This window comes from Geotrypetes seraphini, chromosome 5 (assembly GCF_902459505.1).
Source record: "Geotrypetes seraphini chromosome 5, aGeoSer1.1, whole genome shotgun sequence".
Classification (NCBI taxonomy): Eukaryota; Metazoa; Chordata; class Amphibia; order Gymnophiona; family Dermophiidae; genus Geotrypetes; species Geotrypetes seraphini.
Window position 1 is genome coordinate 245,872,059 of NC_047088.1, and position 20,116 is coordinate 245,892,174.

The 20,116-nt window shown below is 39.7% G+C and overlaps 1 protein-coding gene across 14 annotated transcripts in view; it reads left to right on the plus strand.

Annotated features, from left to right (window-relative positions):
• Positions 1–20,116, plus strand: part of MUC13 (mucin 13, cell surface associated) — a 104,617-nt gene that overhangs the window by 30,297 nt on the left and 54,204 nt on the right. For 11 of the 14 annotated variants that reach the window (XM_033944687.1, XM_033944690.1, XM_033944695.1 and 8 more), the window contains 4 exons: positions 1,723–1,776; positions 7,386–7,439; positions 13,039–13,092; positions 18,693–18,746. The exons of 1 other annotated variant lie outside the window; for it this stretch is intronic. In XM_033944687.1, coding sequence (XP_033800578.1) covers positions 1,723–1,776; positions 7,386–7,439; positions 13,039–13,092; positions 18,693–18,746 — 216 coding nt within the window. The remainder of the gene's footprint in view (positions 1–1,722; positions 1,777–7,385; positions 7,440–13,038; positions 13,093–18,692; positions 18,747–20,116) is intronic. 2 more of the 14 variants (XM_033944697.1, XM_033944700.1) reach the window with 1 other exon arrangement.

Below are 20,116 nucleotides of genomic sequence, written 5' to 3' on the forward strand. Positions count from 1 at the left end.
CAATATCTAATTATTGTTCACAAAATATCCAATTATATATATATGAAACTCAGTACACAATTATCACACCACACTTGCTAGATAAATAAGTAAAACTAATTCTTACACTCTAAACAATTCCTTATAATAATAATTCCTGATTAGCAGCAATTTATTACAGTTATCACCAAGAGTAGCTTTACAAGCCTTATTCTATATCACAATAGGATACTTTATCTAACCCCAGCTGAAAGATAGATAAGTTCCTTATTCTCACCATACAATTAGGCCTTGGCAGTGCACTAAACCAGGTGAAATGGAAGACGTCTCTCCTCAGCTTAGCAGATATAGAAATCCTTCTGTTACAGGAACAAGAGTTCGTCAGCCACTGGTACAGCTGTAATTTAGGTTGACAGCAAAGGTTTCCTTGATGCGATGGAATCTAGATCTGTTTAAGATCCGATTCGCTTTCTCTCAAGCAGAGAGACACACGAGGTAACTTTTCAGGTCTTAATTATTATAAAAGATGTGCGTGGAGAACACCTGTGATGAGATGCGAGCTCCCTCACATCCTAGTACTGACTAAATTATAATTAGCACATTTCCCTTGGATCTCGTCAGATGACCTCTTTGGACAATCAAGAAACAGAACTTAGATGAATAGCCTTTCTGTATAAAGTCTCATACTATCTGGGAGACAGAGGCGCCTTCGATAGATAAGCACAGCATAGGAGTATGCCTCCCCCAAGATTCACATGGGCAGATCACATAGGCATAGCTGGATGTCCTTGACTAGAATACAGTTCTGGTACATACACAGAAGGCATCAGGCAGAAACAGCAAAGATGTGTTCTTCTTTCTCTTCTTGCTAGGTTCAGGCTGGAATAATTTCTTGCAAATAATGGTTCAGGCTTGATGATGTCAGAGTGGCCTAACCTTCAGGTGCAAATAAGGAAACACACCTACAGGCTCACTCCTGTTTTCCCTCTTTTTCTCGTCTCTTCTAGCCTTTTCACACCTCATACCCCTCCACCCATGCAGGTACATACACAGTATACATATAAAACGTTCAATCTTCAGCTTCATACACACAAATCTTCCCTTATCTCTTTCATTTCTTTCTCTTCCCATACACATCACCTTAGCTATCCAGAAACACAGAGAAACAGGAATAAGGTTCCATGTTATGGTGAGTGAGGCCTAGGATTAGTAACTAGCCAATTTAATAATTAACCCCCACTTTTACAAAACCGCAAAAGCAGTTTTTAGCACTGGCCAGCGCCCTGTATGCTCTGCGCAGCTCCGATGCTCATTGCAGTGTGTTGGCTGGTGCTAAAATCCACTTGTACAGTTTTGTAAAAGTGGGATATGTTAAGTGCTTAACTTTATTTACGCACTTTTTATAGAATTTCTCAAAAACATTGGTATATAGTTGTTAAATATGAAAGCCAAAATTAAAAAAATTATACCTCAGTTTTTATGATGCTAAATCCTGGAAAGCCATTAGTTAATAATAAATTCTGAAAAAAAAACCAGATACATGGAAAACACTTTGTAGAGCAGCTTTCTCAAAAAAGTTGACTAGTCCTCCAAATTTCATATTGCTGATCAGCAGCTCAACAAGAAATTATAACATGGAAATTTGAAATGATAATTGGGAAAGAGGGTAGCCTTCATCTTGAGAATGCATTTTAAAATGTACTTAAGAAATAATGCAATTGTTCAAATGTCTTTCTTATACAGAAACAACTGTTTCTACAGCAGCTGGTAGTGAAACCTCTCCACCAAGCAAGCCAGGTATGATTAATAAACAAATGTGTCATCATAAAATGAAATGATTGGAATAGTGTGAAATGGGAGACAGACAGTTGGTAGGATGTGAGAATTGGTAAGAAGTCAATTGGTAGAATAAACTGCATGATTCAAAACACCTAAATAACTCTATTTTTGTTCAAATGTTGATTGTAAGACCAAGTATTTTTAAAAAGCGAATTTAATAATATATTTATTACAAATATTTTGAGGACAAATATCTAGGCAGATTATGACAAAATCAACCCAGGGAAGAAATTTTTGCATTGCGAGTTTGGAACAACTATACATAAGGTTTGAACCATTTACCTTGATCAAATAATTCAGTTGAGGTATGGCATTGTCGCTTTCATTCCTTAGTTTGTTGTGATCACCCAACTATTTGGCGTCTGATTGCTGCTCTCCAAGGTCCAAAGCAGTTTGAAAGCCATCTTCTCAATAACAAAACACGTATTCTCATCATCACGAATCTAATGCATTCCCAGAAAAGAACCTAGACTGCAAATCCCTCTCCACCTTCTTCTACCACAAAATATCAAAGATACGCGCAAATCGGGACTTTAGAGTCCAAAGCACTCCCATACATCCCAGAGACCACCCAAGATGACAATCCACTCAAGACGGAAACCTTGAACAGTTTCAAACCGATCTACCACAACAACCTCAAAACCATAATCAACTCCGTCCGCCACGTAACCTTGATCCTGGACTCATGTCCCTCCACTACACTCCTGGACACAAATGAGGTATTCCTGGAATCCATGCTATCCCTAATTAACGAGTCCCTTACAACAGGTGTAGTTCCACAGAGATGGAAATATGCTATAGTAAAACCACTCCTGAAAAAAACAACCATGGACCCAGACAACCCAAGCAGCTTCAGATCTGTCTCAAACCTCCCATTCATCTCAAAAATATTGGAAAAGACAGTACTCATGCAATTGCAAGACTTCGTGGAGACAAACGTCACACTCTCCAACTTCCAATCGGGCTTCAGGAAACACCACAGCACAGAAACTGTGCTTTTGGACATCCTAGATGACTGCTGGAAAATCCTAGACATCAAAAATGATGCATTGCTGGTACTATTAGACCTCAGTCAATAAATAACACATTCACAAAAGAAATGTGGAAAGTGAATAAAGCTACAGAACAAGTCAGACCGGCTCTACCGGGAGAAAAAGCCTCAAACAAAGCCCTCCCACCACCACAACTGTGGTTCAAGGTGTTCAGGCGGAGAACCTCATCGGCATAAAAACATCCCAGAGGGGTGTTGAGCAAAACCTAGCAAAAATCAATAAGTGAATTGAATAAATCTATCACTAGATGGTCACATTTTCATAAATAATTTGACTCAAAAACTTATATTTTGTAATGAGCTTGGTCGGAATACCAACTATGGCCAGTGTTTCACATAAAGCTGCCTCAGGGTTTACCTTCTGATCATAAGCTCTTAAAATGGGACAAGAACTCTGTCGTCTTCTTATGATCGGAAGGTACTCCCTGAGGTAGCCTTATGTGAAACGCTGGCAATAGTTGGTGTTCCAACCAAGTTCATTACAAAAGATAAGTTTTTTGAGTCAAATTATTTATTGAAATGTGACCACCGGGTGATAGATTTATTCAATTCACTTATTGATTTTTGCACAACACAGAGCATTTGGCCCTCTGGGAGGTTTTTATGCCGATGAGGTTCTCTGCCTGAACACCTTGAACCACAGTTGTGGTGGTGGGAGGGCTTTGTCTGACACTTTTGCTCCCGATAGAGTCGGTATGACTCGTGCTGTAGCTTTATTCACCTTCCACATTTCTTTTGTGAATGTGTTATTTATTGATATTATAAGTGGAAGTTCGCAGTTTCTGAGTTCTTGATACTATTAGACCTCAGTGCCACCTTCGACACCATCGACCACTCTCTCCTCTTGTCCAGGCTAAAGTCCATCGGAATCCGTGACAATGCACTTCAATGGTTCTCTTAATTCCTGACCAACAGATCGCAGAGAGACTACTAGGAAAATCCTTAGCTGAACCCAAACCACTCTACTATGGAGTGCCTCAGGGAGCCTTATTATCACATCTCCTCTTCAACCTCTATGTCAAACCAATACTGGACATAGCGGGATAAATACCGAATCAGAATCCACTCTTTCGCTGACGACCTACAACTCTATCTTCCCCTAGGCCGTCACCGAGACACACAAATCTATAACCTCCAATCTTGTTTAACTGAAATAAAGACCTGGATGACCGGGAACAAGTTACAGTTAAATGAATCCAAGACAGAAATTCTCTGGATCCACAAAAATCTATGTGTATATCCCCGCCCATCTTTTTCATGGGGCACAAACACCTTACACCCAAAGACAATGTCCGCAGCCTTGGAGTAATTCTTGACTCTAACTTATCAATGACAGATCACTTATCCAAATTAGCATCATCCTCCTTCTACTACCTCCGCCAGCTAAAACCAATACGTGCATACTTCTCAGAACCTGAATTTGCCCAATTACTCTATGCTTTTGTACTATCCCACGTAGACTATTGTAACACTCTAGTAGTGGGCCTGCCTACCAAAACTCTCTCCCGCCTCCAAAGGGTACAAAACGCTGCAATCCACCTTCTGAAAAACCTAGTCATCCGCGACCATGTTACCTCTGCATTAGCTTCCATGCACTGGCTGCCCATTCAAAAACGCTGCACCTTCAAGGCCCTGACCCCGCTTTTAAAACCTTCCATGAAACGATTCCGTACTACATGAAAACTAAACTACAAATCTACTTCCCAAAGCGACCACTGAGGTCCCAAGGAGAAAAATGACTGACCATACCACCTGGCTGCTCCCTCAAAACTGAAACAGCCCACAAACGCTCCTACTCACATTTCATACCCAGACTTTGGCATACCATCCCCCTATCTGTTAGATCACTATATGGACTCTGGAACTTCAGGAAGGCCGTGAAAACCTTCCTCTTTACAAACCCAGCGCCTTAAAGTCATTCACCCAGAAATGCCACTCAGTCAACACTCCTACGCTACCTAATCTCACCAGATGCTACTTAGTGCATATGTTTAATTGTCATATCTATATTGTAAATTATTGTCATGTCTATATTGTAATTTATGTAAATTATATCATCTCTATTCTTTCTCGATTATTATGGATGTACTATGTAACCCGTTCTGGGCTGCTTTGGGAGGATGGACTAAAAAATTGAATAAATAAATAAATAATTATATAATATCGAACAGGCATATTTTGAACAAAGAATTGAACAATTGTTAGCTGGCCAGCAGTAAGAAAGAAAAAGGAAGTATGTTGACCTTGATAAGCACATTGTCAGCCTTACTTTGCTAGCTGTCAGCATTTTCTCTTGGCCTAACCAATGTCAGCAAAGGCCTATGGAAAATTTATATAAAATAAGATCTGATCCTTGGCATGTGGATGCAGATAAACCTTAGGCCCCCTGGTCATTCAGTCTCAGGCAAGACATTGGAATGACTTCTAAATTACCAATACTTAAGACTGACAAAGAGCCCTGACAGAAGGCTGGGTTGATCCACAGTTTTAACGGATGTGCTAAGGTCTGGTGCTTAAGGTCTTAAAAGACAGATAGTTATTGTCAATCAAGAGCCATTGTCACAGAAAGATACTGGAAACTACCAGAGTCTCAAATCTATGAAGGACAGGCCTTTAGTAAGAGTTATGGTCCACTAATCAGTTACATAAACAAATACATGCATGTTAGTTTCTAGGGCGGTCCATAATATCTCATCCAGGTTCAGCTTGCTTAGCCTACTTACATGACCTGACCCAGGCTTATGAGAAATACTTTTATTATGAAAATAGAAAAATATAATTCACAAGCCAGCAGCAATATCTAATTATTGTTCACAAAATATCCAATTATATATATATGAAACTCAGTACACAATTATCACACCACACTTGCTAGATAAATAAGTAAAACTAATTCTTACACTCTAAACAATTCCTTATAATAATAATTCCTGATTAGCAGCAATTTATTACAGTTATCACCAAGAGTAGCTTTACAAGCCTTATCCTATATCACAATAGGATACTTTATCTAACCCCAGCTGAAAGATAGATAAGTTCCTTATTCTCACCATACAATTAGGCCTTGGCACAAAACCAGGTGAAATGGAAGACGTCTCTCCTCAGCTTAGCAGATATAGAAATCCTTCTGTTACAGGAACAAGAGTTCGTCAGCCACTGGTACAGCTGTAATTTAGGTTGACAGCAAAGGTTTCCTTGATGCGATGGAATCTAGATCTGTTTAAGATCCGATTCGCTTTCTCTCAAGCAGAGAGACACACAAGGTAACTTTTCAGGTCTTAATTATTATAAAAGATGTGCGTGGAGAACACCTGTGATGAGATGCGAGCTCCCTCACATCCTAGTACTGACTAAATTATAATTAGCACATTTCCCTTGGATCTCGTCAGATGACCTCTTTGGACAATCCAGAAACAGAACTTAGATGAATAGCCTTTCTGTATAAAGTCTCATACTATCTGGGAGACAGAGGCGCCTTCGATAGATAAGCACAGCATAGGAGTATGCCTCCCCCAAGATTCACATGGGCAGATCACATAGGCATAGCTGGATGTCCTTGACTAGAATACAGTTCTGGTACATACCCAGAAGGCATCAGGCAGAAACAGCAAAGATGTGTTCTTCTTTCTCTTCTTGCTAGGCTCAGGCTGGAATAATTTCTTGCAAATAATGGTTCAGGCTTGATGATATCAGAGTGGCCTAACCTTCAGGTGCAAATAAGGAAACACACCTACAGGCCCACTCCTGTTTTCCCTCTTTTTCTCGTCTCTTCTAGCCTTTTCACACCTCATACCCCTCCACCCATGCAGGTACATACACAGTATACATATAAAACGTTCAATCTTCAGCTTCATACACACAAATCTTCCCTTATCTCTTTCATTTCTTTCTCTTCCCATACACATCACCTTAGCTATCCAGAAACACAGAGAAACAGGAATAAGGTTCCATGTTATGGTGAGTGAGGCCTAGGATTAGTAACTAGCCAATTTAATAATTAACCCCCACTTTTACAAAACCGCACAAGCAGTTTTTAGCACTGGCCAGCACCCTGTATGCTCTGCGCAGCTCCGATGCTCATTGCAGTGTGTTGGCTGGCGCTAAAATCCACTTGTACAGTTTTGTAAAAGTGGGATATGTTAAGTGCTTAACTTTATTTACGCACTTTTTATAGAATTTCTCAAAAACATTGGTATATAGTTGTTAAATATGAAAGCCAAAATTAAAAAAATTATACCTCAGTTTTTATGATGCTAAATCCTGGAAAGCCATTAGTTAATGATAAATTCTGAAAAAAAACCAGATACATGGAAAACACTTTGTAGAGCAGCTTTCTCAAAAAAGTTGACTAGTCCTCCAAATTTCATATTATACTTGCTGATCAGCAGCTCAACAAGAAATTATAACATGGAAATTTGAAATGATAATTGGGAAAGAGGGTAGCCTTCATCTTGAGAATGCATTTTAAAATGTACTTAAGAAATAATGCAATTGTTCAAATGTCTTTCTTATACAGAAACAACTGTTTCTACAGCAGCTGGTAGTGAAACCTCTCCACCAAGCAAGCCAGGTATGATTAATAAACAAATGTGTCATCATAAAATGAAATGGTTGGAATAGTGTGAAATGGGAGACAGACAGTTGGTAGGATGTGAGAATTGGTAAGAAGTCAATTGGTAGAACAAACTGCATGATTCAAAACACCTAAAGAACTCTATTTTTGTTCAAATGTTGATTGTAAGACCAAGTATTTTTAAAAAGCGAATTTAATAATATATTTATTACAAATATTTTGAGGACAAATATCTAGGCAGATTATGACAAAATCAACCCAGGGAAGAAATTTTTGCATTGCGAGTTTGGAACAACTATACATAAGGTTTGAACAATTTACCTAGATCAAATAATTCAATTGAGATATGGCATCGTAGCTCTTATTCCTTAGTTTGTTGTGATCACCCAACTATTTGGCATCTGATTGCTGCTCTCCAAGGTCCAAAAGGCCATCTTCTCAATAACAAAACACGTATTCTCATCATCACGAATCCAATGCATTCCCAGAAAAGAACCTAGACTGCAAATCCCTCTCCACCTTCTTCTACCACAAAATATCAAAGATACGCGCAAATCGGGACTTAGAGTCCAAAGCACTCCCATACATCCCAGAGACCACCCAAGATGACAATCCACTCAAGACGGAAACCTTGAACAGTTTCAAACCGATCTACCACAACAACCTCAAAACCATAATCAACTCCGTCCGCTCCGTAACCTTGATCCTGGACTCATGTCCCTCCACTACACTCCTGGACACAAATGAGGTATTCCTGGAATCCATGCTATCCCTAATTATCGAGTCCCTTACAACAGGTGTAGTTCCACAGAGATGGAAATATGCTATAGTAAAACCACTCCTGAAAAAAACAACCATGGACCCAGACAACCCAAGCAGCTTCAGATCTGTCTCAAACCTCCCATTCATCTCAAAAATATTGGAAAAGACAGTACTCATGCAATTGCAAGATTTCGTGGAGACAAACGTCACACTCTCCAACTTCCAATCGGGCTTCAGGAAACACCACAGCACAGAAACTGTGCTTTTGGACATCCTAGATGACTGCTGGAAAATCCTAGACATCGAAAATGATGCATTGCTGGTACTATTAGACCTCAGTCAATAAATAACACATTCACAAAAGAAATGTGGAAAGTGAATAAAGCTACAGCACAAGTCAGACCGGCTCTACCGGGAGAAAAAGCCTCAAACAAAGCCCTCCCACCACCACAACTGTGGTTCAAGGTGTTCAGGCGGAGAACCTCATCGGCATAAAAACCTCCCAGAGGGGTGTTGAGCAAAACCTAGCAAAAATCAATAAGTGAATTGAATAAATCTATCACTAGATGGTCACATTTTCATAAATAATTTGACTCAAAAACTTATATTTTGTAATGAGCTTGGTCGGAATACCAACTATGGCCAGTGTTTCACATAAAGCTGCCTCAGGGTTTACCTTCTGATCATAAGCTCTTAAAATGGGACAAGAACTCTGTCGTCTTCTTATGATCGGAAGGTACTCCCTGAGGTAGCCTTATGTGAAACGCTGGCAATAGTTGGTGTTCCAACCAAGTTCATTACAAAAGATAAGTTTATTGAGTCAAATTATTTATTGAAATGTGACCACCGGGTGATAGATTTATTCAATTCACTTATTGATTTTTGCACAACACAGAGCATTTGGCCCTCTGGGAGGTTTTTATGCCGATGAGGTTCTCTTCCTGAACACCTTGAACCACAGTTGTGGTGGTGGGAGGGCTTTGTCTGACACTTTTGCTCCCGATAGAGTCGGTATGACTCGTGCTGTAGCTTTATTCACCTTCCACATTTCTTTTGTGAATGTGTTATTTATTGATATTATAAGTGGAAGTTCGCAGTTTCTGAGTTCTTGATACTATTAGACCTCAGTGCCACCTTCGACACCATCGACCACTCTCTCCTCTTGTCCAGGCTAAAGTCCATCGGAATCCGTGACAATGCACTTCAATGGTTCTCTTAATTCCTGACCAACAGATCGCAGAGAGACTACTAGGAAAATCCTTAGCTGAACCCAAACCACTCTACTATGGAGTGCCTCAGGGAGCCTTACTATCACATCTCCTCTTCAACCTCTATGTCAAACCAATACTGGACATAGCGGGATAAATACCGAATCAGAATCCACTCTTTCGCTGACGACCTACAACTCTATCTTCCCCTAGGCCGTCACCGAGACACACAAATCTATAACCTCCAATCTTGTTTAACTGAAATAAAGACCTGGATGACCGGGAACAAGTTACAGTTAAATGAATCCACGACAGAAATTCTCTGGATCTACAAAAATCTATGTGTATATCCCCGCCCATCTTTTTCATGGGGAACAAACACCTTACACCCAAAGACAATGTCCGCAGCCTTGGAGTAATTCTTGACTCTAACTTATCAACGACAGATCACTTATCCAAATTAGCATCATCCTCCTTCTACTACCTCCGCCAGCTAAAACCAATACGTGCATACTTCTCAGAACCTGAATTTGCCCAATTACTCTATGCTTTTGTACTATCCCACGTAGACTATTGTAACACTCTAGTAGTGGGCCTGCCTACCAAAACTCTCTCCCGCCTCCAAAGGGTACAAAACGCTGCAATCCACCTTCTGAAAAACCTAGACATCCGCGACCATGTTACCTCTGCATTAGCTTCCATGCACTGGCTGCCCATTCAAAAACACTGCACCTTCAAGGCCCTGACCCCGCTTTTAAAACCTTACATGAAACGATTCCGTACTACATGAAAACTAAACTACAAATCTACTTCCCAAAGCGACCACTGAGGTCCCAAGGAGAAAAATGACTGACCATACCACATGGCTGCTCCCTCAAAACTGAAACAGCCCACAAACGCTCCTACTCACATTTCATACCCAGACTTTGGCATACCATCCCCCTATCTGTTAGATCACTATATGGACTCTGGAACTTCAGGAAGGCCGTGAAAACCTTCCTCTTTACAAACCCAGCGCCTTAAAGTCATTCACCCAGAAATGCCACTCAGTCAACACTCCTACGCTACCTAATCTCACCAGATGCTACTTAGTGCATATGTTTAATTGTCATATCTATATTGTAAATTATTGTCATGTCTATATTGTAATTTATGTAAATTATATCATCTCTATTCTTTCTCGATTATTATGGATGTACTATGTAACCCGTTCTGGGCTGCTTTGGGAGGATGGACTAAAAAATTGAATAAATAAATAAATAATTATATAATATCGAACAGGCATATTTTGAACAAAGAATTGAACAATTGTTAGCTGGCCAGCAGTAAGAAAGAAAAAGGAAGTATGTTGACCTTGATAAGCACATTGTCAGCCTTACTTTGCTAGCTGTCAGCATTTTCTCTTGGCCTAACCAATGTCAGCAAAGGCCTATGGGAAATTTATATAAAATAAGATCTGATCCTTGGCATGTGGATGCAGATAAACCTTAGGCCCCCTGGTCATTCAGTCTCAGGCAAGACATTGGAATGACTTCTAAATTACCAATACTTAAGACTGACAAAGAGCCCTGACAGAAGGCTGGGTTGATCCACAGTTTTAACGGATGTGCTAAGGTCTGGTGCTTAAGGTCTTAAAAGACAGATAGTTATTGTCAATCAAGAGCCATTGTCACAGAAAGATACTGGAAACTACCAGAGTCTCAAATCTATGAAGGACAGGCCTTTAGTAAGAGTTATGGTCCACTAATCAGTTACATAAACAAATACATGCATGTTAGTTTCTAGGGCGGTCCATAATATCTCATCCAGGCTCAGCTTGCTTAGCCTACTTACATGACCTGACCCAGGCTTATGAGAAATACTTTTATTATGAAAATAGAAAAATATAATTCACAAGCCAGCAGCAATATCTAATTATTGTTCACAAAATATCCAATTATATATATATGAAACTCAGTACACAATTATCACACCACACTTGCTAGATAAATAAGTAAAACTAATTCTTACACTCTAAACAATTCCTTATAATAATAATTCCTGATTAGCAGCAATTTATTACAGTTATCACCAAGAGTAGCTTTACAAGCCTTATCCTATATCACAATAGGATACTTTATCTAACCCCAGCTGAAAGATAGATAAGTTCCTTATTCTCACCATACAATTAGGCCTTGGCACAAAACCAGGTGAAATGGAAGACGTCTCTCCTCAGCTTAGCAGATATAGAAATCCTTCTGTTACAGGAACAAGAGTTCGTCAGCCACTGGTACAGCTGTAATTTAGGTTGACAGCAAAGGTTTCCTTGATGCGATGGAATCTAGATCTGTTTAAGATCCGATTCGCTTTCTCTCAAGCAGAGAGACACACAAGGTAACTTTTCAGGTCTTAATTATTATAAAAGATGTGCGTGGAGAACACCTGTGATGAGATGCGAGCTCCCTCACATCCTAGTACTGACTAAATTATAATTAGCACATTTCCCTTGGATCTCGTCAGATGACCTCTTTGGACAATCCAGAAACAGAACTTAGATGAATAGCCTTTCTGTATAAAGTCTCATACTATCTAGGAGACAGAGGCGCCTTCGATAGATAAGCACAGCATAGGAGTATGCCTCCCCCAAGATTCACATGGGCAGATCACATAGGCATAGCTGGATGTCCTTGACTAGAATACAGTTCTGGTACATACCCAGAAGGTATCAGGCAGAAACAGCAAAGATGTGTTCTTCTTTCTCTTCTTGCTAGGCTCAGGCTGGAATAATTTCTTGCAAATAATGGTTCAGGCTTGATGATATCAGAGTGGCCTAACCTTCAGGTGCAAATAAGGAAACACACCTACAGGCCCACTCCTGTTTTCCCTCTTTTTCTCGTCTCTTCTAGCCTTTTCACACCTCATACCCCTCCACCCATGCAGGTACATACACAGTATACATATAAAACGTTCAATCTTCAGCTTCATACACACAAATCTTCCCTTATCTCTTTCATTTCTTTCTCTTCCCATACACATCACCTTAGCTATCCAGAAACACAGAGAAACAGGAATAAGGTTCCATGTTATGGTGAGTGAGGCCTAGGATTAGTAACTAGCCAATTTAATAATTAACCCCCACTTTTACAAAACCGCACAAGCAGTTTTTAGCACTGGCCAGCACCCTGTATGCTCTGCGCAGCTCCGATGCTCATTGCAGTGTGTTGGCTGGCGCTAAAATCCACTTGTACAGTTTTGTAAAAGTGGGATATGTTAAGTGCTTAACTTTATTTACGCACTTTTTATAGAATTTCTCAAAAACATTGGTATATAGTTGTTAAATATGAAAGCCAAAATTAAAAAAATTATACCTCAGTTTTTATGATGCTAAATCCTGGAAAGCCATTAGTTAATGATAAATTCTGAAAAAAACCCAGATACATGGAAAACACTTTGTAGAGCAGCTTTCTCAAAAAAGTTGACTAGTCCTCCAAATTTCAGATTATACTTGCTGATCAGCAGCTCAACAAGAAATTATAACATGGAAATTTGAAATGATAATTGGGAAAGAGGGTAGCCTTCATCTTGAGAATGCATTTTAAAATGTACTTAAGAAATAATGCAATTGTTCAAATGTCTTTCTTATACAGAAACAACTGTTTCTACAGCAGCTGGTAGTGAAACCTCTCCACCAAGTAAGCCAGGTATGATTAATAAACAAATGTGTCATCATAAAATGAAATGGTTGGAATAGTGTGAAATGGGAGACAGACAGTTGGTAGGATGTGAGAATTGGTAAGAAGTCAATTGGTAGAACAAACTGCATGATTCAAAACACCTAAAGAACTCTATTTTTGTTCAAATGTTGATTGTAAGACCAAGTATTTTTAAAAAGCGAATTTAATAATATATTTATTACAAATATTTTGAGGACAAATATCTAGGCAGATTATGACAAAATCAACCCAGGGAAGAAATTTTTGCATTGCGAGTTTGGAACAACTATACATAAGGTTTGAACAATTTACCTAGATCAAATAATTCAATTGAGATATGGCATCGTAGCTCTTATTCCTTAGTTTGTTGTGATCACCCAACTATTTGGCATCTGATTGCTGCTCTCCAAGGTCCAAAAGGCCATCTTCTCAATAACAAAACACGTATTCTCATCATCACGAATCCAATGCATTCCCAGAAAAGAACCTAGACTGCAAATCCCTCTCCACCTTCTTCTACCACAAAATATCAAAGATACGCGCAAATCGGGACTTAGAGTCCAAAGCACTCCCATACATCCCAGAGACCACCCAAGATGACAATCCACTCAAGACGGAAACCTTGAACAGTTTCAAACCGATCTACCACAACAACCTCAAAACCATAATCAACTCCGTCCGCTCCGTAACCTTGATCCTGGACTCATGTCCCTCCACTACACTCCTGGACACAAATGAGGTATTCCTGGAATCCATGCTATCCCTAATTATCGAGTCCCTTACAACAGGTGTAGTTCCACAGAGATGGAAATATGCTATAGTAAAACCACTCCTGAAAAAAACAACCATGGACCCAGACAACCCAAGCAGCTTCAGATCTGTCTCAAACCTCCCATTCATCTCAAAAATATTGGAAAAGACAGTACTCATGCAATTGCAAGATTTCGTGGAGACAAACGTCACACTCTCCAACTTCCAATCGGGCTTCAGGAAACACCACAGCACAGAAACTGTGCTTTTGGACATCCTAGATGACTGCTGGAAAATCCTAGACATCGAAAATGATGCATTGCTGGTACTATTAGACCTCAGTCAATAAATAACACATTCACAAAAGAAATGTGGAAAGTGAATAAAGCTACAGCACAAGTCAGACCGGCTCTACCGGGAGAAAAAGCCTCAAACAAAGCCCTCCCACCACCACAACTGTGGTTCAAGGTGTTCAGGCGGAGAACCTCATCGGCATAAAAACCTCCCAGAGGGGTGTTGAGCAAAACCTAGCAAAAATCAATAAGTGAATTGAATAAATCTATCACTAGATGGTCACATTTTCATAAATAATTTGACTCAAAAACTTATATTTTGTAATGAGCTTGGTCGGAATACCAACTATGGCCAGTGTTTCACATAAAGCTGCCTCAGGGTTTACCTTCTGATCATAAGCTCTTAAAATGGGACAAGAACTCTGTCGTCTTCTTATGATCGGAAGGTACTCCCTGAGGTAGCCTTATGTGAAACGCTGGCAATAGTTGGTGTTCCAACCAAGTTCATTACAAAAGATAAGTTTATTGAGTCAAATTATTTATTGAAATGTGACCACCGGGTGATAGATTTATTCAATTCACTTATTGATTTTTGCACAACACAGAGCATTTGGCCCTCTGGGAGGTTTTTATGCCGATGAGGTTCTCTTCCTGAACACCTTGAACCACAGTTGTGGTGGTGGGAGGGCTTTGTCTGACACTTTTGCTCCCGATAGAGTCGGTATGACTCGTGCTGTAGCTTTATTCACCTTCCACATTTCTTTTGTGAATGTGTTATTTATTGATATTATAAGTGGAAGTTCGCAGTTTCTGAGTTCTTGATACTATTAGACCTCAGTGCCACCTTCGACACCATCGACCACTCTCTCCTCTTGTCCAGGCTAAAGTCCATCGGAATCCGTGACAATGCACTTCAATGGTTCTCTTAATTCCTGACCAACAGATCGCAGAGAGACTACTAGGAAAATCCTTAGCTGAACCCAAACCACTCTACTATGGAGTGCCTCAGGGAGCCTTACTATCACATCTCCTCTTCAACCTCTATGTCAAACCAATACTGGACATAGCGGGATAAATACCGAATCAGAATCCACTCTTTCGCTGACGACCTACAACTCTATCTTCCCCTAGGCCGTCACCGAGACACACAAATCTATAACCTCCAATCTTGTTTAACTGAAATAAAGACCTGGATGACCGGGAACAAGTTACAGTTAAATGAATCCAAGACAGAAATTCTCTGGATCCACAAAAATCTATGTGTATATCCCCGCCCATCTTTTTCATGGGGCACAAACACCTTACACCCAAAGACAATGTCCGCAGCCTAGGAGTAATTCTTGACTCTAACTTATCAACGACAGATCACTTATCCAAATTAGCATCATCCTCCTTCTACTACCTCCGCCAGCTAAAACCAATACGTGCATACTTCTCAGAACCTGAATTTGCCCAATTACTCTATGCTTTTGTACTATCCCACGTAGACTATTGTAACACTCTAGTAGTGGGCCTACCTACCAAAACTCTCTCCCGCCTCCAAAGGGTACAAAACGCTGCAATCCACCTTCTGAAAAACCTAGACATCCGCGACCATGTTACCTCTGCATTAGCTTCCATGCACTGGCTGCCCATTCAAAAACGCTGCACCTTCAAGGCCCTGACCCCGCTTTTAAAACCTTACATGAAACGATTCCGTACTACATGAAAACTAAACTACAAATCTACTTCCCAAAGCGACCACTGAGGTCCCAAGGAGAAAAATGACTGACCATACCACCTGGCTGCTCCCTCAAAACTGAAACAGCCCACAAACGCTCCTACTCACATTTCATACCCAGACTTTGGCATACCATCCCCCTATCTGTTAGATCACTATATGGACTCTGGAACTTCAGGAAGGCCGTGAAAACCTTCCTCTTTACAAACCCAGCGCCTTAAAGTCATTCACCCAGAAATGCCACTCAGTCAACACTCCTACGCTACCTAATCTCACCAGATGCTACTTAGTGCATATGTTTAATTGTCATATCTATATTGTAAATTATTGTCATGTCTATATTGTAATTTATGTAAATTATATCATCTCTATTCTTTCTCGATTATTATGGATGTACTATGTAACCCGTTCTGGGCTGCTTTGGGAGGATGGACTAAAAAATTGAATAAATAAATAAATAATTATATAATATCGAACAGGCATATTTTGAACAAAGAATTGAACAATTGTTAGCTGGCCAGCAGTAAGAAAGAAAAAGGAAGTATGTTGACCTTGATAAGCACATTGTCAGCCTTACTTTGCTAGCTGTCAGCATTTTCTCTTGGCCTAACCAATGTCAGCAAAGGCCTATGGGAAATTTATATAAAATAAGATCTGATCCTTGGCATGTGGATGCAGATAAACCTTAGGCCCCCTGGTCATTCAGTCTCAGGCAAGACATTGGAATGACTTCTAAATTACCAATACTTAAGACTGACAAAGAGCCCTGACAGAAGGCTGGGTTGATCCACAGTTTTAACGGATGTGCTAAGGTCTGGTGCTTAAGGTCTTAAAAGACAGATAGTTATTGTCAATCAAGAGCCATTGTCACAGAAAGATACTGGAAACTACCAGAGTCTCAAATCTATGAAGGACAGGCCTTTAGTAAGAGTTATGGTCCACTAATCAGTTACATAAACAAATACATGCATGTTAGTTTCTAGGGCGGTCCATAATATCTCATCCAGGCTCAGCTTGCTTAGCCTACTTACATGACCTGACCCAGGCTTATGAGAAATACTTTTATTATGAAAATAGAAAAATATAATTCACAAGCCAGCAGCAATATCTAATTATTGTTCACAAAATATCCAATTATATATATATGAAACTCAGTACACAATTATCACACCACACTTGCTAGATAAATAAGTAAAACTAATTCTTACACTCTAAACAATTCCTTATAATAATAATTCCTGATTAGCAGCAATTTATTACAGTTATCACCAAGAGTAGCTTTACAAGCCTTATCCTATATCACAATAGGATACTTTATCTAACCCCAGCTGAAAGATAGATAAGTTCCTTATTCTCACCATACAATTAGGCCTTGGCACAAAACCAGGTGAAATGGAAGACGTCTCTCCTCAGCTTAGCAGATATAGAAATCCTTCTGTTACAGGAACAAGAGTTCGTCAGCCACTGGTACAGCTGTAATTTAGGTTGACAGCAAAGGTTTCCTTGATGCGATGGAATCTAGATCTGTTTAAGATCCGATTCGCTTTCTCTCAAGCAGAGAGACACACAAGGTAACTTTTCAGGTCTTAATTATTATAAAAGATGTGCGTGGAGAACACCTGTGATGAGATGCGAGCTCCCTCACATCCTAGTACTGACTAAATTATAATTAGCACATTTCCCTTGGATCTCGTCAGATGACCTCTTTGGACAATCCAGAAACAGAACTTAGATGAATAGCCTTTCTGTATAAAGTCTCATACTATCTAGGAGACAGAGGCGCCTTCGATAGATAAGCACAGCATAGGAGTATGCCTCCCCCAAGATTCACATGGGCAGATCACATAGGCATAGCTGGATGTCCTTGACTAGAATACAGTTCTGGTACATACCCAGAAGGTATCAGGCAGAAACAGCAAAGATGTGTTCTTCTTTCTCTTCTTGCTAGGCTCAGGCTGGAATAATTTCTTGCAAATAATGGTTCAGGCTTGATGATATCAGAGTGGCCTAACCTTCAGGTGCAAATAAGGAAACACACCTACAGGCCCACTCCTGTTTTCCCTCTTTTTCTCGTCTCTTCTAGCCTTTTCACACCTCATACCCCTCCACCCATGCAGGTACATACACAGTATACATATAAAACGTTCAATCTTCAGCTTCATACACACAAATCTTCCCTTATCTCTTTCATTTCTTTCTCTTCCCATACACATCACCTTAGCTATCCAGAAACACAGAGAAACAGGAATAAGGTTCCATGTTATGGTGAGTGAGGCCTAGGATTAGTAACTAGCCAATTTAATAATTAACCCCCACTTTTACAAAACCGCACAAGCAGTTTTTAGCACTGGCCAGCACCCTGTATGCTCTGCGCAGCTCCGATGCTCATTGCAGTGTGTTGGCTGGCGCTAAAATCCACTTGTACAGTTTTGTAAAAGTGGGATATGTTAAGTGCTTAACTTTATTTACGCACTTTTTATAGAATTTCTCAAAAACATTGGTATATAGTTGTTAAATATGAAAGCCAAAATTAAAAAAATTATACCTCAGTTTTTATGATGCTAAATCCTGGAAAGCCATTAGTTAATGATAAATTCTGAAAAAAAACCCAGATACATGGAAAACACTTTGTAGAGCAGCTTTCTCAAAAAAGTTGACTAGTCCTCCAAATTTCAGATTATACTTGCTGATCAGCAGCTCAACAAGAAATTATAACATGGAAATTTGAAATGATAATTGGGAAAGAGGGTAGCCTTCATCTTGAGAATGCATTTTAAAATGTACTTAAGAAATAATGCAATTGTTCAAATGTCTTTCTTATACAGAAACAACTGTTTCTACAGCAGCTGGTAGTGAAACCTCTCCACCAAGTAAGCCAGGTATGATTAATAAACAAATGTGTCATCATAAAATGAAATGGTTGGAATAGTGTGAAATGGGAGACAGACAGTTGGTAGGATGTGAGAATTGGTAAGAAGTCAATTGGTAGAACAAACTGCATGATTCAAAACACCTAAAGAACTCTATTTTTGTTCAAATGTTGATTGTAAGACCAAGTATTTTTAAAAAGCGAATTTAATAATATATTTATTACAAATATTTTGAGGACAAATATCTAGGCAGATTATGACAAAATCAACCCAGGGAAGAAATTTTTGCATTGCGAGTTTGGAACAACTATACATAAGGTTTGAACAATTTACCTAGATCAAATAATTCAATTGAGATATGGCATCGTAGCTCTTATTCCTTAGTTTGTTGTGATCACCCAACTATTTGGCATCTGATTGCTGCTCTCCAAGGTCCAAAAGGCCATCTTCTCAATAACAAAACACGTATTCTCATCATCACGAATCCAATGCATTCCCAGAAAAGAACCTAGACTGCAAATCCCTCTCCACCTTCTTCTACCACAAAATATCAAAGATACGCGCAAATCGGGACTTAGAGTCCAAAGCACTCCCATACATCCCAGAGACCACCCAAGATGACAATCCACTCAAGACGGAAACCTTGAACAGTTTCAAACCGATCTACCACAACAACCTCAAAACCATAATCAACTCCGTCCGCTCCGTAACCTTGATCCTGGACTCATGTCCCTCCACTACACTCCTGGACACAAATGAGGTATTCCTGGAATCCATGCTATCCCTAATTATCGAGTCCCTTACAACAGGTGTAGTTCCACAGAGATGGAAATATGCTATAGTAAAACCACTCCTGAAAAAAACAACCATGGACCCAGACAACCCAAGCAGCTTCAGATCTGTCTCAAACCTCCCATTCATCTCAAAAATATTGGAAAAGACAGTACTCATGCAATTGCAAGATTTCGTGGAGACAAACGTCACACTCTCCAACTTCCAATCGGGCTTCAGGAAACACCACAGCACAGAAACTGTGCTTTTGGACATCCTAGATGACTGCTGGAAAATCCTAGACATCGAAAATGATGCATTGCTGGTACTATTAGACCTCAGTCAATAAATAACACATTCACAAAAGAAATGTGGAAAGTGAATAAAGCTACAGCACAAGTCAGACCGGCTCTACCGGGAGAAAAAGCCTCAAACAAAGCCCTCCCACCACCACAACTGTGGTTCAAGGTGTTCAGGCGGAGAACCTCATCGGCATAAAAACCTCCCAGAGGGGTGTTGAGCAAAACCTAGCAAAAATCAATAAGTGAATTGAATAAATCTATCACTAGATGGTCACATTTTCATAAATAATTTGACTCAAAAACTTA